At 46.1% G+C, this 23,501-nt stretch overlaps 1 protein-coding gene across 1 annotated transcript in view; it reads right to left on the bottom strand.

The window, feature by feature from the left end:
- Positions 1-23,501, bottom strand: part of LOC119374539 (CD109 antigen) — a 200,298-nt gene that overhangs the window by 38,613 nt on the left and 138,184 nt on the right. The window contains exons 2-12 of the mRNA XM_037644681.2: positions 16,593-16,709; positions 13,731-13,914; positions 11,573-11,741; positions 5,026-5,148; positions 4,783-4,856; positions 4,645-4,684; positions 4,460-4,544; positions 4,248-4,368; positions 2,995-3,219; positions 1,654-1,902; positions 319-432 (exon numbers count right to left, since the gene is read on the bottom strand). Coding sequence (XP_037500609.1) covers positions 319-432; positions 1,654-1,902; positions 2,995-3,219; positions 4,248-4,368; positions 4,460-4,544; positions 4,645-4,684; positions 4,783-4,856; positions 5,026-5,148; positions 11,573-11,741; positions 13,731-13,914; positions 16,593-16,702 — 1,494 coding nt within the window. The 5' untranslated portion in view covers positions 16,703-16,709. The remainder of the gene's footprint in view (positions 1-318; positions 433-1,653; positions 1,903-2,994; positions 3,220-4,247; positions 4,369-4,459; positions 4,545-4,644; positions 4,685-4,782; positions 4,857-5,025; positions 5,149-11,572; positions 11,742-13,730; positions 13,915-16,592; positions 16,710-23,501) is intronic.

Genomic DNA, 23,501 nt, shown 5'->3' with positions numbered 1-23,501 from the left:
CTCTTCAGTGTGATAAACTACTGTGCCAAAAATTTTTTTGCAGGTCTAGAATATGGTTCAATTAAAGATTTACAATAGAGAAGCTATATATGCAGCACCTTTCTGCAAAAGAATGAATGCTGCAAAGCTACTGCATTACACAAAGCTGAAGCAAAAAATAAATATATAGATTAAAACACACTTTTGAACAATGCTGTCATACAATGCACTCGCATTAAAAAACTAATGCTTTAAAATTTCAATATCAGAGAACAGAAAGTGTGAGTCTCATAATGTCACAGAAGAAGCAATACGGCACATCTTACACCCAACACACACCTTTGGGAACTTGGTGCTAGTTGTGATTTGCAAGTGATGGTTTGTGGGTGAGTAGGACGAGTAGGCCACAAGGCTTGTCCGAACATGACCATAGTTTGAATCGTAGAACTCGGCCTGTAAAAATGGAAACGGGTAAATTATGCCCCGTATGGCTTGGCTGTAGAAGGAACACACATGCAGAAACATGAGTACAGCCTGAATATAGAGATACATATAAAAGACGACTGTTTGAATATGTGTGTACATGCACAGATACACACATGTAGTTTCAAAGAGAATATAACAAGTGAAAGGGCCAATTTGGCCGATTTTGGCAAAGGGGTCACTGCATGGCCTTCAAACAGTACCCACTTGGCTCAAGGGCTGTTGAGTGGTTTGTGATACCACATTCAATGCCATGTTGTGCTTGACATGCATTTTGAAAGGGCGAAATAAAATGTGATGTAATGGATTATGTTGCATCAACAATGAAATCCAGCTTCATACCACAATCATGGAGTTGACAGCTGCTCGAACAAGCAAAAAATAGGTATGCAGTTTTCCTGTCAGTACTTCTTTAAGAGGGTAGTATTGTACTTCATTCATGGTGATTTTTCGTATAGCTAGGGAAGTTTCGTTTTTCAGTTCCCTCCTGAATGGGTCTGCCTGTATTTCATATAGTATACTGACCCACATAACTTGACATTGCCATTGTAGCCTAACCACACTGCATGTAACATGTCTTGACCATGATTGGTAGCAACACTAACGAGCATGTATCTTTTCTGTTTCAGTATAATTTGCCGACTGCTGAAGATTCTGAACTCGGGAGGGCCATGGGTGGATTGGTGCAACGAGATCCCCTTTACCCATGCAAATGCATCTGGAGCAAAGGGGCCCTTTAACAAGACACAACCCTCACCCACAAAGGAAAAAAAAAACATGATGATTATAGGGGCTTTTATTCCTTTTGCTCTTAATCACGGGGGGAAGTTGAGCGGATGCCATAGGAATGACCACAAATGCCATGTCTGCAGCTTGCCGAGAGAGGCAGGCCACCAAGACAGTGCACTTTGCATGGAGGAACGAAATAATTTGTTCCTTCCTCCACAGCACAGAGTAAATGTCAATGGGATCATAGTGACTTATTCAATTCTTAATCGTATCAAGTATTCACAAGACCTTAATTTGAAGATAACAAGCTTTAGCACACAATAAAGAAAACATTTGTGGTTTCTGGAGTTGGAAAACAGCCATGTGTGATGTTTGACAGAGGACAGCAGCATGATGCCCATCTCGATGTGTGATGTTTGACAGAGGACAGCAGCATGATGACATGAATAAGTGGTCTCTCACCTCAAGGCGAATCGCCCGCACTGCGTTGATGGCCGTAGGATCACTGAGAACAGGTGTCGACTCGAGCATTAACTCCCAGATGCCAGGTGAGCCTGGCACGGCCGAAGCCACTGGTTCTGGGAGGTGGCCGGCGCCTGCTCCGCCGCTCACGTATGTAACTGACGGCGTAATGCGCAGCATCTCTTCCACACGCTTGTTGCGGAAGTACTCAGCTGGCAGTGGAGAGCCATCACTGTACGACACGCTTACCTGCACACCAGTGTATGTGTGCGGCTGATCAGCGTGCCAAAATATCTCTTAAAGGGACACTAAAGGAAAATACTAAGCCAAATTAGACTGTTGAATTATTCGTTTTGGAGTCTGTCAACCTTTTCTGTATACTGATATGTGACTTTGTTGTGCAGAAAAATTGCCACTGAAAGTCCCGCCATCTGCTGCAAAAACACAGCGGCTATGGCATTGTGCTACTAGGCACAAGGGTATTGTTCAACGATTACTTCAAAAGGTGTCATAGGGTGCCTTTAAATATAAAAATCTCTACATATTTTCTTAAACAGTAAACTTTAAAATTAAGTTGTTATTTAAAAGAAAAAAAGATGTCTTCATGGCTTTCCTGGCACATTGCCAATTTCTGGTGACCCCACCAATTCCACAATTTTCGAGATCTTACTAGAGTAGTTATTCCTTTCGGAACAGCGCAAAAGACGAAAGACACAGAAGACTTACTAACAACATGAGCGCTGCTTTGAACCCGAACCAACTAGCCCAACTCTCCCTTTTGCTGCAGTAGTTATTCAACGACATTCTATACCTGCTGAATGTTAGACACATTCAGCAGTTTCTTTATGTCAAATGTCTTGCTGGGTAATGCTATTTAAGTTATGTATGCTATTTGTACAACACCCAGTGGTTATCTCACTATGCTTCAATACATACATAAGATGAACCAAGTAGCAAATTAAACTGATATTAATTCCCAACCCATGCCTAATTCACTCGTAAGCACTAATAACTTTGCACCCATGTCATTCTTATTACCCCTGCTAGTGCTTCCAATGAAGAGCTCAGCTGCGATTTTTCAGTGTGTGCTAGTGCATACTCACACTAATAGATTCATTGAATAAATGAAAGGAAAGAAAGAGCAAAAATAGTATAAAATACATTCAACATATATCAAGCACTGAAGAAAAGGGGCCTGGTTTACACCTAACATTGATGGATGCACTGTGATAACCAAGGACATGTAATGGTTACTAAGAAAGCTTCTCGTAAGTTAACATGCTGCAGGCTTATAAGTGACGGGGTCAATATCGGACAATGAGAATTGCAGCGATTACTCACATAGGCCTTGAAGGGCATTCCGGGGCGGAACACTTGTGGAGACGAGCCCAAGAAACGCAGCTGCAGGCTCGAGTTGAACACTAAGGACTCTGAGAAGCCCGTCTCGATGAGATCCAGGAAGCGTTCCCCGACAAGGGCGGTCACTACCACCTTCATCCCGTCAAGGCGTGAGACCAAACGGCTCAGCTCACGCAGGGAGAACGCAAAGTCCCGGACTCCTTCAAACTGCACATTGTGGATATCAGAGAAAAAGAAAGAAAACAAAATCCATTTCAGACCTTCCACGTAGTCAAATCTGAGGCATAAGGGAGACTCCACAGTGTAATGTATCCAACAGCCTGTTTACGTTTACTTCTTGGCGCAGAGCACTATCCAGGCATCTTGTGCATACAGGTTGAATCGGTTAATGCTGTTGCAATTACCACAGTGCATGTTGTTGCTTTGCGTCAACAAAATGCAAATACAGGAATCCAGCAGTCCAGGTACTGTTTTCAACACAACTGGGCTGATATTTTGTAGCGATATCTTATGCTTGATTCTATGCAAGTCTTATCATTCACCCCTCACAGCCAGCTCATCAGACAATGTGGGCAGACCATAGCTCTGAGCACCGGCCAAGTGCGAAAAGCCCGAAAATGCATTGCTACAAAATACCGGCTCAGGGCGACTGCACATTTATTCCTTTTATGGCTGCATGCTGTGCCACCGAGCATGGAGTTACCTCGGTAGCAGAAGCTTGTTACTGGTGGTGGTGCGCACATATATGTGCTGTCGATTGAAAAAAATGCATCTACAATCGATGAATGTTAAATAGTGATTGCTTTGTAATCTGATCAAAAACGGGAAGATAGTAAAGTGTGCAAAGCAGCACTCTGGTCTACGAAAAGAACAACAAAGCTAGCATCATGCAACCCTTTGTTTGAAACATTTCGCAAAAGCTTAGTTTAACGTTGATTCTAACAAACGTACAGGATGTTATGTATTAAAAAATGGTGATTTGGGGAGACCTGTGCAACTTTCAGCAGCTAGCTACACATCACAGACAACTAACAGCACCCAGTATCACAGTATTTGTTTCATCTCACTGGCTTATAACTGCCATGAAACCAGCATGCGCTCATATTTCTCAACCCAAGTTGGAAAGACAAAGTGATGCAACAGAAACTGAAGCTTCAAATATTATATTCTGAAACAAATGCAATGCAGGCTTGACAAGTACGAAAGAAGGGTAACTAACACAGAATTTTACTTACATAACGGTAGACCTTTTCAATGTACCTAGATGAACTGCGGTGAATCTGGTAAGTTGGATTTATTGGCTCAACAGTTGCACGAAGTGTCAGGTTTCCAGCGACTGCAGCCCCACTTGTGAAACTGTGAAGATGATGCAAAAACAATCATACAAGTTGTGCACACAATCCTCCCAAATCAGCGAGCAAATACTGCTCATTACAGAAGCACTCACTTGGCTACGACAGTGCCGTAAATGTACTCTTGCGTGGCCATGAAGAATGTGGGCAGTGTGACATTGACTTCAAATCTTGTTTGATCTAGAGGGAATATGGATCATAAATAAAGCACCTCCCGAATGCATTGCTCGAATGAAATGCATAATTTCTAAACATTTCATAATCAAATTTGTCTACTTACAGTACTCTTCTACAACAAATGTCTTCTCTTCAACTTGGCCCTACATGAAGGAAAGAAAAAGAAAGGTCAACCAAAAATTGCAAACCAAGATAAAACGTACAATTCCACACACAGTTGTCATGTGCTAGCTAGACACACCTGAGCAATGACCTGAATTGTCCACTTTCCATAGTCAGGTTGAGGAGACAATGGGTACTCTAGGCTCACAGCACCTGAAATGAAGTCAGCATTGCTCATCACCGGGAGAATATGCTTATGTTTGCAAGAATCGTATGTCATTACTGGGACAATATGTCCTCAGTTATGACAAAACAGGGCCCATATTTAAGGACAGCTCTATCATAGACAAACTGCTTTGTGAATGCGGGTCCATATGCTCACCTAGATTTGTTCGCCTGGAAAGCCAACGCCGAACAATTGTCCGGTTTGGATTCAGCATGTAAACATCAACGGCATCTGAGAACGCCTTGAGCTCTGTTGTGACTGGCAGTGCACGAAAATGGACTGCAAAAAAGGAGCAGACACAAGACTGTGAATGATGCCAAATCCACACACAACGTTGACTCACTGCAAACGACTATACTGGATGCAATTGGTTGCTCCTCCCCCCGCCGCCTTCCCCCCCAATATATGGAAAAAAGAAGTTTTAATAGAAATGCTTATTAAGTGAATAACCACCATAGCTAACTCTACTTACACAATATGCAGGCACGTATGTGTCAAGAACAAACAACCAAAGATGCTGACTCAGCATTATTCTATGAATAATAATTTCTGGGGTTTTATGTGGCAAAATTAGAATATGATTATGAGGCATGCCATGGTGGAGGACTAAAAATTAATTTTGACCCCCTAGAGTTCTGTAATGTGCATGTGAATCCAGTGGTGTAGCCAGAAATTTTTTTTTCATGGGGCTGGAGTGGGGGCTCGCATGTCAACAACATTTGTGTGTACATAAATATAATATATACACTTGGTTAGTGAAAGTTTTAAATGTTTTTCTTCGCTTCAGTGTGATGCACTTGGAGCAAAACAGTGATACAGTGAAATGCATACCGTAAAATGCCGAGCGCCAATGATCGAGCAAGCCCCCCCCCCCCCCCTTTCTCGTCCTCCCCTGCGGCCGCTTTTTTTTTCAAGACAGGCATCGTTTGTGTAAACTTGCATCAGTTCACTCATTGACATTATCAAGAAATTTTCAGTATGAAGAAAAGAAATGGACCGTAACATTATCGGTGCGATTGTTCCTGTTCAACCCTTATAAGTGTTGCACCTTCAAGAAATTTTTAGCAGCTGTCCCGCCGCCATCTTGAATTTCGGTCCGGAACCGAGCAAGCACCCCCTCCCCCCCACCACCAAATATGGTCGGATTATCCTTCACTGTAGGGGGGGCGCTTGCTCGGCATTTTACGGTTGTTGCTTTTTTGATCTGTCTTATACTTCTCATTGTTGGCAGCACCCTTCCTGTGATATGTACTCACTAACTATATTGTGGGGACAAATAAATATGAGTCATTTATGCAGAGCAGTGAATGAAAGCCTATGCAACACTAGAAACGAAGTACAATCCCAGGTGAAAATGTGCAACTGGGAATCCAACTGGTTTCAACTGGTATTAACTGGGATCAAATGGTCCCAGTTGCAGTCCAACTGGCCCCAGTTGGAAACCAATGGGTCCCAGTTGATTCCAGTTGCAACAGGTTCCAGTTAGCAGCTGGTCCCAGTTACAACTCAACTGGTCCCAGTTGATTCCAGTTGCAACTGGTTCCAGTTAGCAGCTGTCCCAGTTACAACTCAACTGGTCCCAGCTGATTCCAGCTGCAACTGGTTCCAGTTAGCAGCTGTCCCAGTTACAACTCAACTGGCCACCAATGGGAACCATGACCAGTTGAACTGGAAGCAGCTGGTCCCAGTTGGAAGCCCTAACCAGTTATATTGGAAGCAAGTGGTCCCAATTGTGCGCTGCCTGGAAGGGGGTGTTTTACCGAAAATAAATAATGAAAATAGGTGTTTTTCTCGAATAGTTAGGCCTTCACCAAGTGCCCCCCCCCCCCAAAAAAAAATGATTCCTGGCTACGGGCCTGATATCCAGGCTCCAAATAAACAGTGATTCCGCTTCATTAACCGCGGTTGAGCAGAGCACTCGATCGGCTTCTCATGTTGAAACGAAGATCATGATCGAGCGAGGGTGACGAGACACACGTGGCGCAACGAAAGGGTTTTTCAGCGCCGCTTTACCGTTCGGAAAAACTTTACCGTCGTGGTTGGCACGTAGCTTTTCTAATCATGCCACTTTGATAATCTAATCACGTTAACGTACGCTGTCAGCAAGTCGCGCGGCTATGATGTTATAGAAAAACTGCGTGTCGACCACGACAGTACAGTGTCTCCGTACCTGCCCTGCGGTAAACAGGCACTGGTAAAGCACACTAAAAAAAAATGTGCAAACGCACGATGCAATTGCGAATGAATCGACAACACAGCAGCGCCTAAATAGCGAAGGTGTTGTTAAACACCATAGAATGCAACTGGCACAGAAACAGCTGATTGACCAAAAAAGTGAACCGGTGCGCGGCGTGGCGCCAGAGATGCTGCGTGTTAATTGTTATGAACTTTTTTTTTTCACGTTCCTTGCTTCTATAGAATGTCCTAACCTTAAAAAGAAGCTTTGAATAATATTTAAATTTTACAGCAATTTATGCTAAGCAAGACAAGTAGCGCTATAAAAATACAGGCGAAAATAATGTGGTGCAAACCAGGTGCAAATGTCGTGCGTCCGGCGCGCCATCCGCGCTCGCCCGATACGAAGACAAGCCGAGCTTGCGGCCAAGCCAGCCAAGCTAAGCCAAAAAGTTAACTCGGCGCACGCTTTGTGCATACTTTGTGTAATCTCGACATGTAAGCCTGCTTACACGGTGTTTGCTTTAGTGTATTTCCGCGACGAGAACGTGAAGGCTATGTTCAACGTGCACCATAAGAACTCAGCCACAAATGTCTTGGATTATTACTCTACAAAGTGGCACCAAGAATAACGGCAAGACGAGCAACAAGCTTACGTCAAGGCCCATGTGCTCCGATTGTTCGGTGAGTTGAGTGCATGGTATTTACTCTTATTTAGTCTTTGTTTGATATTGCCCTTATTTTTTGTATTAAAAACGTGGGACGAAGCAGAAAGATCGGGAAAACAAGTCCCTCGTCCTCCGTCTCTGGTATCTGATGACAGCGAGACCAGCGACGCTTCAGTTCAGACGCTTTAATGGAGGTTGAATTATTGCGCACATATATTGTTGCAGTTTGTTGTTGTGTTTATCTCTGTGCACAAAGAAACATAAGCGTAGATCAGGGCTGAAGGACCGGTGCCCTGCTCGTGAGTGTAGTTGAAGTCTCGCAAACCCTTTGTGTACTTTATGCTCAGCGTGTGTGTTGAGCCAAAAACGCGTTTATCGCCTCTTAATAAAATGCTCTAGTCGATGCGGTGTGTGCGTTGGCGTGCGCACCAATCGGCTTATCAAACTTGTTCGACATAACATCACAAGAACGATATAATTCGTTACAAAATGTGCGTAACATATGTTCACTGGTGCGGTTTATTAATGCTGTTGGCTTAATTGCATAAGCATGTAACGTGCAGCACGTGTTTTAGCCAACTCATTGCAGCCTGTCTGCTGTGTTGGGCTTGCAACGATATGGAATCTAGGCTGCCTTGACTACAGTCTGTTATATATTTCTGACTGCCTCATCGTGAATCTACCATAGCTTAATTAATTACTTCATGCCATCTTTAAGTTGACATTAGTGGCATGCTCTATGCATAATAGTCACCACCATCCCGAAAAAGATAACCATACAGATTGTAAGTGATTATTGAAATAGTTTGCAGTAATTCAGTGTTAACCACACAATGTATAAGCTTGGGCGAGTTTGCAGTTCATGCTTGGGTGAATCTCAAAGAACACAGGACGCAAGCATGCAAACAGGTTAAAGCACCACTCATTTTTTTCTTTTGCCCTCTCTTGTAATTTCCTTCCTCGATTGCCGCAAAATTTTGCAGATATGCTGTGTTTCTTTTACGCAATAAGCCACAGTTGGGTGTGTAATATTTCACTCAGCCTTCCGCAACATTGTGAACATGTGCGGTGAATCACAGGTCTAGATAATTTTTCCACTGTACCCCCAACTTGTACACATTGCTATCAAAGTTAAAGTTCAATAAAGAAGTGTTACAGTTTTTCTGATTTCATGGCTCTGTTTATTTTCAGAATTTTGGAGGCATTTCCTCGAGTGCTGCTGCGGCTGCCCAAAAGAAAGTGACACAAGACATAGTTGCCTTGGCAAAATGGTCGCCGACATCATGAAGGGCCAGCATAAGCATTTGTAGTTTTGATTATGAAAGTATATTTGAACGTATGCCTCATTCATCCACTGTGATTATCATTGCATGGGCGCTGCTATATTGCAGGCCTTCTGCATGACGACGGGGCACCCATGAAACACTTACTCAAGGCTAATTCTAATTGGGCAAAAAAGGACAATAGGACAAGCGGACAAAAAACAATGACAAGCTGGGACCAGCTGCAGTGGGGAAACAACTGGGACCAGCTGCAGTGGGGACCCAACTGGGATCAGCTGGGACCAGTTGCAGTGGGGACCCAACTGGTCCCCGCTGGGAATTGTTCCATAAACCATTTGAACTGGGACCAGTTGGGACCAGTTGCATTCCCAGTTGTAAATTTTCACCTGGGATCTTAGGGGCTTATTCGCAAAATTTTGTATCGCCTAAGCAGCATTCTAGTCCAATGGAAACTTTACATTTCGGTACTTATTCTAGTCACCTGGTGTTACTACATAACATGCTTTTTAACAAGAAAGTTCTCATAATTTTCTTTACAAGCAGTTCATCACATTAGTTGCACCAGGATCATTTATGCACATCAGTCGGCATCCATGCTTTATAAATATGCTTAAATTAACTCTTATTACCACTTTCAAACACAAAAACTTTATGTATATATTTACTTTGGCATCATTATAGCATTACAGCTTAATATAATTCCATGCATCAGGAAATCGTTTAGGATAGATCAATTTATTACTGTAAGTATAACACTACAGTAGACTCTCAGTAAATGGAAATCTCTAAAACGGAAATGCTGCTTAAATGGAACAACTGCCTCTGATATGATTGGTTTCGTACCTGAATTCTGCACCCCTGTTCATCTCAGAAAATGGAACTCCTGTTAAATGGAACATAGTTTCCTGGTCCCTTCAGGTTTCGTTTAATGAGAGTCTACTTATAACAGAAAATAATGCAGGAAATTTAAACCTGGCAGCACTCTATTGTGCACTCGTGTGCCTCTATTTCTCTTCGTGCATTTAGTGGTCCACCTACATAATCGCTCTAGTAGAAGCTGATCCAAATGTTATAACCTTCTTAGTTCTATAATGTCCTTATTAAAACTTATTAATCAAACTCTGTAGGAAATGGAGATATAAACAAATGAACATTGCGTGCTCAATTTTTCTTACATGCTATACTTCTCATCGTTCAAGGAACCTCGCCCGTGAAATGTGCCTGTTTATCATTGCAGAAGGAAATAGAGAGTCGGATTACGTCCGGCAGAGTTACATACAAGGACGAGCTGTGTAAGAGACAAAGTATTCAAGTTTATTTACCTTCTGTTGGGCAGCACTTCAGCACAGGACTATGTAATTTTGTCTACTCACCAGCTAATCTTGTCCACCTTTCTATCAGATGTTTCACCAGAAATGTACTGTACATTATGCTTTCATATTAGAAAGTGTTACTAATAAGATTTAATTGCAAGAAAATTAAGTATGCAGATGAAGTGCATTAGAAATTGGTGAGCTTGCCACCCCTCCCCTCCCCCCCCCTCACTGTACTGGTCCACGTCCATGCAGGGCTACCAAGCCTTTACACACTGGTCAGCATACCATAGCAGCCCTAATTACCAGTTGCATTGTGTTCGACAAAAAAAAAAAAAAAAAAAAAAAAAAAAAAAAAAAAAAAAAAAAAAAAAAAAAAAAACAGAACACATAGTCCGGTACGAATCCCGTGAGCTGCTTCTCTGTAATGTTCTTTGTCTGTGTCTGCTGGAACAAACCATGCGTACACATGCTTCCAAATTTTGACTACAACAATGACGATACATATCATTTTCTGCACTTACCTTAATGAATAGTTAGTTCTGCATCTTCTGATGCAGAACTAACTGTTGATTTCGAACGGAGTTAACAAAAAAAGACAGAGTGAAAAAAAAACAAACTAAAACAGCAGAATCAGAAATGTCTGACTCATGCAGAAAATACGGAGAAAAAAAAAAAAAGAAAACGAAAGTTCCGAGTTTTGCCCTTATGATAGAAGAAAGGCGAAAGTAAAAGCAATATTCTCAACATGACAGCCCCCACCAGGGAGCACAAGGTCAGGTACCTCTCTCCCCATTTGAAAAAGTAGTGGGGGAAGACCATTTGGGGCCACTGGGAATTCAGAACCCAGTATGTCCGGCGTTCTGCATCGAAGGCAGACGTTCTAGCACTTGACCACCACAGTGGTAGACTTGCGCTTCACCTGCTGACAGTGCTTTCACCCCACAGGCCGGCCCCCACCGAATAACACACGGCTCTCACCTCTCGTCCTTCCTGCGCGCACGCTCTCCCCACCCACAGTGTACTCTACCCTAATTTCCCCATTCTAGTGTGCATGCCTTGCGAAAACCCTCCGCTACGGAGCGATGACCGTCAAGAGCGCAACCGCCTACCCCTCCTCCCACACACGGCGCGCTGACTCCCCCCGCTTTCTCGATCTTATCGCATTTGAATCCTAAAATGAACATCAAGGCAACGGCAATTTTTCGCTTAGAGTGTCCTTATAAATGCTATCGTAATAAAAAGTTGATATGATGGGACTCACCCGTCTGGCCTTGCATGTAGAGCGGTCGGTCCGTCTGAATAAATATGGTCATTGAGCGCTGTGAGAAGTCTAGCGGAGTGTCGTACGAAAAGGCAGTGCCGCCAATGACGCCATTGATGTTCCCCTCGACCTTCAGTCGGTAGCTGCCCGATACGCTAGTCGTGGGAACCTGGCGAAAGAAAACCGTTTGGTCAGACAATGCGAGGAACACGCTACAAGTAACATCGCCGAGCACATTTTACAAATGCATTCAATATTCATGGAGCTGGTGACGACTATTGAAAAAAGCGTGTCTCCAGCGCTAATCTCCTCTGCAGCTTCACGTCAGTACAAGCTAACCTGGAAAACATAACTTCCGAAGAAACATGATTACCAAGACGATAACAGCACTGTTCTGATTAAATGCTTAAAATAAAGAAAGTCACAGTTTCGCGCATGGGCGAAGCAACAAATGTGGCAGCAACAAATTGAAATGTTAATGCGAAGTATAGGGATAGCAGCTCACTCCTAATTTGGATGTGAACTGGCATTACTCAAAAAACCGCTGGCGTACGGAAACGCGGCCGCCTCAGCGAGCGAAGCCTCCAATTCGTGATGTACATTGAAACCTCGGTGATATGATCACTGCTCATACGAATTTCGGGGTGATATGAATTTTTTTTTGGTCCCGGCCAAGGCCCATTGGCCTGCAATGTAATGGAGTACGGTTGTTTCGAACAGATTTTCACCCCACGACGTTTGATACGAACGTACGCTACCGCACAGGTACGAAGAGGTGCTGTCCGCGCTGTCGCGGACAAAGTGCCAAGCACGTGTGGGGACAGAAATGCAAGCGCAGGCATGTGTGCCGCGCCGCCAATTGGTCAGAATCACGGTGTAAGAAAAATACTTTTCTTACACAGTGATCAGAATTAAACCTTCAGTGACGCGTCGTAGCCTCCGAGATTGTGTGCGCGAATATTGGAGGTCCTAATGCGCCTCCGTGTGCCTTTGCGTTTAGATTACAAGCCATGTCCTCCACGCAAGCGATTTCCTCGTGCATCAGACACCCTATGAAAGGTGGACGAGGACCGAAAGAAGGCAAGGACGGTCTAGGCGAAGGAGCTAGGCCTCACAACGTCAACATGCACGACTGTTGGGGACGCACTTGTGCGGGCACGGCCGTAAATCTCTTGAAAAACATCCCCGACACCACCGCGATAAGAAAATAATAACGTAGGACCGCGGTTGTGAAATTTTCTGGCCTTCATCTATCGCGCCAAAGCGCTCCTTAAGTCACTTTCGCCGCAGTACTCTGGTGTCATGTGGAAAAGCATACTAAGATTTGGAAGGGGCTACTAGCTGTCGCGGGTCACAACACACCTGGTTCAATAATTACACGCGCGCGCACGGGCTGTATATTTACGAGTGCAGGTATGATTGCTGACGTCTAAAAACTTCACTGGCAATCATTCAGAGCTGTTCGTGACTTTGCTGCGGCCCTGAAAAAGAATAAATGGAAATGTACGCCAGCTTTCTTTTGTCGCATGCTAATCTTTCATATTTTTTGGTGATACGAATTTCGGATGATACGAATATTTTTAGTGATCCCGCGAGATTCGTATCACCGAGGTTTTACTGTATATTCCAACTACGAACCAACTAGCCCGCAAGAACGTCTTACTTATATGGCTTCAACGCAAATTTTGCGATGAGAACACAACATGTACAAAGATATGGGCCGCGTATGCTGATCCCGATAAAGATACGGCGCGCGCGACCGCGCCCGGCCGGTCGACGTACGCAGTTCCTGCTGGAGCGGCAGGCAGCTCCCCATCCGGGACCACCCAATGCGCCTTTCGCGCGACGGAGACGGCCGCGGCGCGTTTCCTCTCGCGCTTTGAGCCGCGATCGTCGGCAACCCTCGCACGCTTTCACTCGCACATAGGACATACGACGCGCGGGGCGACGTTATCGATTCGGACTTTAAGCAGAACCTCACGGCGATGGCAAAAATGCAACCTGGAGTGTCCATACAGCTGCTATCGCAATAATATACAAAAAAAGTTTCCGCCCGTGCTATGAAATAGATAACTTTTGAAGAAGGTCGCGCCTGCAGGCAGAAACCCAACGTGCGAAGAACAGTTCGCCTGTTGCACTGTCCAGCTCGCGCACACACCTTGAGAAGAATCTCCTCGGGGATGGGAGCCCTGCATTCCTGGCTGTTGTGCGTGACATCGACGCCGTTGCGCTGGATCGATGCGACCACAGTGACGGGCTCCGGCATTTGCAGCAGGAGCGTGACCACCACTCGGTACGTCTGACCCGGCCGCACCAACCGGGAGGCCACGATCAGGTGAGTCCTGCACGACATGCAAGGCCCCACCGTTCCATGCCCTTTGTTTAGGGATTTTTTTTTATCACCTGTCGGGTAATCAGGACTAATTTAGAATGATAAATCGAGCTAAGTGGCACATGCATATCACAAACAGTGCGAGCGGCAGTCACAAAAGGCCATTCGCTTTCTTGATTTTTCGTCAATTTTCACAGAACAAAGCATACGCAAACAAACAAAAAAGTAACCCACTAATGGTGGTTGCCTTACGATAAGGTTCTATACATTCTCCTATAACATACCAAGGACCTTTTGTAACCATGTAGAAAACACCAAACACTGAATGAATGAATAAATGACCAGCCGTGATTGTCTCGTATATAGGCTTTGCCTCTATCACTTGTTGCACGTCATCTTCCATTCCAATGTTGAAATCACATGGCTGACAGTCGTGGATATAGTGTAGTATAGTTTAGCACGACCTACTTTTAAGAGATTGCTTCTTAAGAAATGAAACATAAGCAAGAAATCGGCCATCATCATTCATTTCAGCGAAGAGCTCTTGGAGTCATACGGCCTCCATGCCTGACTTGTATCAACAGTAATTCCAAATGAAAATTGATTTAAAGGGTCCCGTTACGCACGCACTTGGCAGCGGACGCCTGCGGCGCAAGTATAATGGCAGACGTCGAATGGAAGTTACGCTTCATCCTTGACGTAACAATTCATATTTTGACAAAATAAACACTCCTTCCACATATATTATACATATAAAAAAGCCTGACAGCGCACATTAAAATTTATAATGTGAGCATATCGCAAGACTGTCCGTCGCAGTCACGGTCAAATATTTCAACGCAAATATCAGTAGTTCTAGGCGATTAAGCAACACACGTTCTGGATTCGACACACCAGAGCATAAAAATGTCGATGACCATTTGAGGAGCGGCGCGTTACTGCTATCTGGATGGGGGGGTTCAGTAGTTTCGGATCGTAGAAACGGATGGTGATGACCGTAATAAAATATACTGACTATTTCACGGCGAAGCGACCAATGGCCGAGAATTACAGTATGCTCGAGCAATTCCACTTGCTTCTTCTGTTCCTTTTACGATGGCGAATATTATAATAAATAAATAAATAAATAAATAAATAAATAAATAAATAAATAAATAAATAAAGCGGCTTCAGTGACTTAACCTCGCGCAGGCCGGTTAAACAGCGGAGCTGGCGGCGTCACATTGCTAGGCATGGTCTGCATTAGTACAAACGAGGCGATGCAATACGAACATTCCAGAACGAATGTGAGGTGTGGAGAGAAGGAGAGAGCAGGAGCAGCTTTACTTGCAGGAGCGTCAATCGCGCTCCTGCTCTCTCCTCGTCTTCTTCTTCTTCTTCTGTGGTTATTAAGGAAAGGAAAAAGGCACCTAATTTCTGTCTGCCTGTAGGCGACACGGCGCAGTGCCTTGTAGGGGTGGGGGTAAGGAGGTAATAAAAGAATAGTGGGAAAATAGAGAGAAAAGTGAGAGAGCCATCCATCCAACGAAGAGAAAAGAGGACAGGAAAGATGTGGAAACGGTCACGGGAGTTCAGGGATGGGTCCGCGAAACACAGCTAGAGGCACGGTGCACAACATCGGCGAAGCGGCGAAGGCCCCGTCGATGAGCGGCGCACGACATAGCGGGCGAGGAGTCCGTCACGAGGCACCGGTCAGCGAGAGGTACGAGGAGTAATCCAGGACATCGCGGTCGGCACGTCCGTCTTGCTTGAAATCCAGCGAGCCCTCCTCGTCTCCACACCGCCTGCTTCGCTCCCGCCATAGCTTCGCCTTTGCTCTCCTCCTCTCTACCCAGCTTCACCCTCTCCACGTCGCTACCCTTTCTCTACCAGTCTCAACTCTCTACACTAGGCTTCCCTCTCACCCACTTAGCTTAACCCATGCTCTCCCTCTCGTCAGGCTTCGCTCTCAACAGCTTGGTAGAAACAACGATCCCCAGGAATTTACCTCGGCTTTAAACAACTCCGCCGTTAAAAAAAAAAAAAAACTGAGAAAAAAAAAGCTGCTATAGTTCGCGTTTTATATCAATTTCGTGAGAAAAGCAGAAATATACTTAGGATTAAGAGCAAAACACTATTCAAAATAGGCTATCAAAAGTGCAATGGCTTGCAAGGTTTAATGAACAGCGTTCTCTACCAACAGCGTTGCGTGACGAACTGAGGAGGAAAAAAAAATTACATCACATCTCGCTAAAGGGGACCATGAGGCGATGCGAAGCCGGAGCACTTGCACGATCGCGTTCCGTTGGCGTTCGTTGGGCATGCTACCGACCTCGCGTCGTGGAACGCGAAGAGGAACACTACGCGCGTCGTGCCTTCCCTCTAGCCTGGCCGTTAATTCTCACAGGGCGAGCGGGGAACGCGGGAGCGTAGGAGAGGAGAGAGGGGGAGGGGACGCGCATGTGCTGGCGCTCATCGCGGCGTTGTGCTACAGTGTAGTTGCGCAGGAGAGACTGAGGTGTGCGAGAGGGGGGAGTGGAGAGGGGGTGTGCGGGGAGGAGGTGTCTGGAGAGGATTTGCGCATGCGCAGTAAGGGTGGTCACGCCGCACACCACCACCACCACCACCACCGCCGGATTGAACTCCGCCATAAGATGATGAAGAAAGCCACGACAATATAGTGGCGAGCAAGCAGGTGACTCCACTCACGGCTGCTGGTGGTGAATTGGCACGCTGTCGATCCTGTTGTCCGTGTAGCCAGCGTACTGCGCGGACGACAGCGACAGAAGCGCCACCAGCAGTGATGTCACCGCCAGCATGGTCGCCCTGCGAACAGTACAGAAAGTGACGTCATTAACCACACGGTAAAGAGAACAAACAAACAAACAAAAACACATTTCGTCCCGAGTTCTTGTATACCACAGGCGTCACCCAAAAATAGGCGCGCGTTTGCTATAAGTGTCCCTCTATTCGCGATTTTTTAAAAAAATAAATGCATGTGATGCATCAACACTTGAGTACGTTCATTCGATTTTAATGTGGTTTGCGGCAAAATATTCAGGAAGGATGAAAATTTAATGGCCCGTCCCGTTTTTTTTTTTTTTGATGTACAGTGTCGACAAAAAGAATAAATAAAAAAACAACGAAAACAGCGTCATTCCGCGAAATTCTACACAACAGAGACGCGGGGTGCGCGCATATGCGCATGCGCCAAGGCGACGCGAGCGTGTGGTAGAATAGAGTGCTTCGTTTGCGAGTCAACGTGACGGGATGAACCTGGCGTCGCCGACTACCGCCGCCGCTGGCTGACGCGAATGCGGCGCCGTATACTAGCCACCCCTCCTTGAATAGCATTTCATTATTTTCTTTAGTTGTGATTTATTGTTTTTTTTTTCGGCGTTGCACATCAAAAACGGGACGGGCCGTAAAATTTTCATCCTTCCTGAATGTTTTGCCCCAAACCGCATTAAAATCGGATAATTTGTAATAAACTACAGCCCAATGAAATAGGTCAGTTCTAAAGGAATCACTATAATACGCAGGTGAAGGTGAGATGTTTAAAGTGGCGCTAGTCTTAGGACGTGCGCCCTATAATGCGATTAATATTAATAAAATAAACATATTTATACCACGTAAAAACATTTCCAACAAGTTTATCCAGCGAACTTCAAGCAACCTGCACGTTCATATCAAGAGCACCTCGTGCATAAGTGACAAGCAACCGCCGCGGTGGCACGGTGGTTACGATGCTCGGCTGCTGACCCCGATAGATCCCGGCCGCGGCGGTCACAAACGCCCGTGTACTGTGCGATTTCACCGCACGTTAAAGAGCCCCTTAACCCCAATGTGGCCGTAGTTATCCCTCCACTACGGCGTCTTTCACAGCCCGAGTCGCTTTGGAACGTCAAACCAACCAACCAACCATAAGTGACAAGCAATTAGACGACATCATAGAAGACAGCAGTGAGTAAGCTTTTGATGGATTAGCTCAATCTCCCAAAACAGTCGCGCCAAGCGTGCACGTGTATATATAGATAAGAACGAACAGTTCTTTAACGCTTCGCTTCTGTTAATATTCCGCACAGCTCATGCAAGAAATAAGAATGATTCCTTTTCATTCTCGACCGCTTCAATTTCCTTAAGGTACTCACTCGGGGAGGTTTTTATCAGCCATTGCGCAGAAGTAGCAATCAAATTAACGTGACTTCCGAGTCTCCGTGCATTTTTCTTTCTGCACGTATATAGTACAACGGTAAAACGTAAGAGCTGAATTTATTACAAGCACATTACACAAACGTCGGAGACACGAATGGCGAGTACAGTACCCAAGAGAACTGCAAGCCAGCGTAGGTGTACGACACAATACAAGCACAGCGAAAACTCGTATAGATTCGCACACACCCAGTGGTGTCCAATGATAAAAGCGGGCGCGAAAGAAAAGAAAAAAAGATTCCGAGCTCGCCACTCGGCGACTTGCACGCCAGGACTCCGCGAGTGACCCTGTGCGTACAAGACCCGCCCACGCGACACACGATGCACCCTCGGCAGAGCGTGTAGGCAAATAGCGCGACCCCTCGAATTCGACGGTGGCGCTCGCCACCAAGTGCGGAGGCTCCAAGCGGGACACGCGCAATTTACGAGATACGCTGCAGCCACGAAGAAGGAAGGCACGGGCGCACGCGAGCTCACTAAAAACAGAGGCGCGCATAAACGGCGCGATCGACGACCAAGAAAGGAGGGCGACGGAGGAGGCAGCCATAAACGTCGACTACTCCGTCGGCCCCCCTTCCGCGAAACGGATGAAGGCGGTGCTTCTCCGAGAACGCGCAAAAAAGAAACGGCGGGATGCAGGCAAAGGTCGCGTAAAACCGGTGTACCGTATACTATATAAGTATATCCTGCGCGCAGAGACGCGAACAGCGGCACTCGACGATCCAGAAGAAGAAAAGGCGGCATTTCAATTAAGATAATGCCACGGTAAACAGCGAGCCGTTATCTGTACAGGGATCTCGACAGAGTGCCGTTTACAATTTCTCGCTGTTTTTAAGAGAGCCGTCGGCGAAACGGCCGTCGCGATCGATATATGTCAAACGCCTGGCACGGACACACGGAGCTGATGTAAGAACGGAAGAAAGAAGGGTCAGCGACGACGTGCCTAAAGAAAAGGAACCTCGAGCGACCAACTGGCGATACCGGGCAGTGAACGCGACCGTGGACGAGAAGGAAATATATAGGACAATTCGTTTTATACGAGGAAAAATTACCGAACCCATCATTTTTTCCGGTCGTTTGCTGCAGGTCTATACTGCTGTTCACGAAGAGCGACTTTCTACAGGTCGGCCTGCCACGCCTTCGAATTTCGCTATACGTCGCCCCGATGACGGTTGTTGTGACGTGAGTAATCCCGCGGTATATTTTCGCGTAGTTGACTCCTCTGTGCAAGCAGAAAAGCAACCGGTAGTCTTATTAGTATTATTATTGTCTCGAATAAATAGACTATATGCCGCCGCGAAGACGTTGTGCGCGAATTTGGAAACGTTGCTCTCGCCATGACATTCCCTTTCACGCGGTTTCCTGCCTTCGTTAGTCCACGGCAAAAATGGCGTGCCATGCGTTTTGAAAGTCTACTGTTCTAGCTGAACATAAAAAAAAAAAAATTCTTTCAGTCTAAGAACTGCATAAGAATAGCAAAAAAAAAAGGAAAAAAATAAGAACAAAAAAGGGAAATAAATAATGATGAAAAGCATCCGCATAATGCATACGTGACGACTTCGTGCTCATTCCTACTGCAGACTCGCACCGAGAGACTGGAGGCTACAGAGAAAAGGCCCGAAATATCGGAGCGTACGTATGTGCGACTAACTATGGGTAAGTTCGCATCTTGCTATTCTGGTAACCTTAACAGGGTACCGGGACGGGGACACTGTCGCATGTCCCGGTACCCTGCCGCATTCCTGACAATGCAGGCAGCTACAGACCGCCTCACAATATATACGGCACCCACAACATTGAAGTTTACGAAGACACGACTCGATGTGGTGCCCGCACTAGTTTTGACAATAACCGCAATAACTTCGGGTATTCATTCATGCAGTGCTCGCACGTTGCCTCAGTTCACCATCAATAGGCAATTCGAATCACTTGGTACAGCCTGCGCTCTTCCCTGTCGTGTCCTTTCTTTGCGCACCTTATGGCGACTGCGTCGCGCCGTACATTTACAAGTTCATAATGAACCAACTTGCTTGAGAAAAAGTACTTATTGATGCACGCACTCGCTAGTCTTTGATTCAAGTCCGCGAGAATCGACATCATCTGCCGACGGACTTGAATCAAAACGATCAAAACGAAGTGCAACTAACTTGGCGGTATATATAACGCTGTGACTCGCCGAACAGCCTACACTAGTCATGGCTACCTACACAAGGCGTAATTACGGCTCCGGACGATCAATACGTGGATTTATTTAATGACTTACTCTCTTTTCTAAGGCTGAAGCTTGTTTTGCATAGACTCAGACGCGAGTTAAGGACGCATTAACACACGCTTGAGCAATGCTCGTCTCAGAAAAAGAAATACAGTAAAGATAAGAAAACTTTATACTGAGGCCATTCGACACAGCGCGAGCTCAAAGTTATTCAGAAGTCATTCGCAAATGTTTAACACACCCTGATATCCGGTGCTGAGTAGACAAAAACGAGCAGAGAGACGACACGCTATGGCGCTCAAGAGTTGCTATGTCATTTTTCGAATCGCCGCTCTATGTACCAGCTTCGCCCGTGAGGAGAAGAACGAGAAGCCGTCGACATGAATTAATATTTCGTTTCTTTACTGGAATTCGCAATTTTTTCGTAAATGAATAATGCAGAGAATTACCTTTATTCGTTAGCCAGTTATCTTGGATATGTCCCGAGGCGTTAAGGAGCTCGTGATGACGATAACCTTAAAAAGCAGCAACACCTACCCACCCAAGCGGACGGGCCGATAGTCGGGCTCGTTACCCCACTCCAACACTAAACGATAGCGCTGCAGTTTCCTCCACGCCCATATCAATGCGGCGCGACTACAGCGAACAGGAAGCATTCTGCTAAAGCGCAGCAGCTACACAAAGGATCAGCTTGAAAGCCACGCGGTCTGCTGGCTATAATCAAAGCCCTTGTCGGTCTCACGTCGGCCTTCATTAGAGTGCATACCGCCCACCACGAAATTCGCCACACTATACGCACAACGCGACGCGGAGCAGTCGCGAGCGCCTCGGACGGGTGGCGTGCGGACGTCCTCCTCCTCTGCCGTTCCTGTTTAGGAACGCCGCTCAAGCGGGATAAATCTGCAGCTTGTCTTCGCGAATATTGGTCGCAGTTTATGCAATCACCCTCCGCGTCTTCCTACTCGACCAGCAAACTGTGCTTTACGCGAGAGCGGAACCAATGCCGCGTGTTCGGACAAGGCGCTGGCTTGGTCAGAGAGGGCATTACGCGCCCGCCGATAATACTCGAGAGATGTGACAGCGGCCGTTAATAGCAGCGAAGGGGGACGGAGACTCCGTGTGCAGTCCGGCTGCCACGAGCGTAAATCATTCGATCCCGGAAATCGATAGTGTTCGCCGCGACATTAACTTTTCCCGACGTCACCTACACGCGCCCAGCGTTCTTCGCAACCGTGCGACGCTCGCTCCACGTCCGCAGAGCACGAGCAGGGAGTGAGAGACGAGGGGACGGTGGATACACGTCAAAGTCAGCGGCCATTCTCTCCGTGGTGCGCGTGAAGGGTACACACCCATACGACCACTCTGCTCGCAGCACTGTGCACGGTGTTCGAGTTCACCTCTCACCCCGTCACCTCGCAGCCTGTGCGCAAATTCGGGTTTTCAACGGACTCTGCAACAGCACCGTTAGCCTTTAAAGCCCGTTAATGCATTAAGCTGGGCTAGTTGGTATTGATTGTATGCTTCCATATTGCTAGCGAACACACACAAAGGACGACATAGAAGGAGACAGGACCACCGCTAGACTTCAACTGATTTTTTAATCGACATGGAGGACACAATACATTTCTTTGCGCACGCGCAGGTGCCACGTCACAGACGGAATCTGCATAGGGTCTTGTTTAGCCCCCGTTCTTAGTGAAATTTATTTAGCACAGTGTGATAAGCGTATTGCTGAGCGACTTGATAAAAGTGTGGTCCGGTGTTTTAGATACGTAGATGACTTTCTTTTAATTCTTAATCTTGACAACTTACGGAATAGTGAAAGCTCTGTTTTTAGCATTTTAGATATTTTTAAGGCGTGTGCGGGGGGGCTGCGTTTCACTTATGAAATGCCTGTCAATGGCACTATTCAGTTTTTAGAATTATCTATCTGCTTCACGGGCGTGTGCATATGCTGGATGTACAAGCCACGTTCCAAAAAAGAGATCCTTAATTACGCATCAGCCCATTCGAAGCTGGTGAAGCGGGGAATAGTGACGAATAGCCTGCGTGCAGCCCTGCAGAAGTCCTGTCCGCACAATGTTCAGGCAAGTTTGAGTGGTCAACTTGCACGTCTTCATAAGGCGGACTACCCTCGTCAAACCATGATCTCGGTTGCTGAAGCGCTCTTGAGGGAGCTAAAGGCTAGCTTTAGAGGGAATGCGGCCAAGGTGGACTCTGACACACGCATGCTACGGGTTTCAATCCCGTACATTCACGGCGTTTCCCACCGGCTCAAAAAAGTGGCGCGAAATTGCGGTCTTGGTGTCTTGTTCACGGCTCCTCACAAGCTGGCTGGGCTCTGTTCTGCTGTGACGGAACCTGAGAAGCCGCGGTGTGCTAAGAAACACCAATCAAAGTTCACAGCTTGTAAGACGGGAGTCGTCTACACACTTCCACTTGCTTGTGGCAAGGTGTACATTGGCCAGACGGGCAGATGCGTCAATGAAAGGCTCAGGGAGCATCGCACGGCTGCTCGATCGCTTGCAGGGGGTGGTTTATTGGCGATGCCCTGCAAGAAGTGCGAGGGTTGTACCCCAGCATATGACGCCACTTCTGTGATGTACGTTGGCGGGGAACAGAGAAAGAGGGAAATAGTAGAGGCTGTCGAAATTCACAAGGCGGGTGACACATGTGTCAGCACTCCGTCAATCGCGTTGTCAAAAAGAGAACTGGACTATCTGTGTAAAAAGAAACCACGTGCGAACTGGCGGTATCGATAGGCGGCGGAGAATTTCTTTTCTTTTTGCTCGGTGGATAACCTCGGTGGAGCACGCACAGGTGACGTGGCACCTGCGCGTGCGCAAAGAAATGTATTGTGTCCTCCATGTCGATTAAAAAATCAGCTGAAGTCTAGCGGTGGTCCTGTCTCCTTCTATGTCGCCCTTTGTGTGTGTTCGCTAGCAATATGGAAGCATACTTTAAAGCCCGCCTCAGCCCTATATGCGCGAGCGAGCCCCTATATATCGATGGTCAGTATGACCTGTCGAGAAGATGCCGAAAAGGGAATACTACTACTACTACTACTACTACTACTACTACTACTACTACTACTACTACTACTACTACTACTACCACCACCAATAATAATAATTAGAGACCGGATTTTAGGCAAATGCCTATTTTGTTCCTTGCGCTCCTATCACGCCACTTTG

This window comes from Rhipicephalus sanguineus, chromosome 1 (assembly GCF_013339695.2).
Source record: "Rhipicephalus sanguineus isolate Rsan-2018 chromosome 1, BIME_Rsan_1.4, whole genome shotgun sequence".
NCBI classification, from domain to species: Eukaryota; Metazoa; Arthropoda; class Arachnida; order Ixodida; family Ixodidae; genus Rhipicephalus; species Rhipicephalus sanguineus.
Note: the sequence above shows the minus strand (reverse complement) of the source record. Positions and strands in the feature narration are given on the sequence as shown.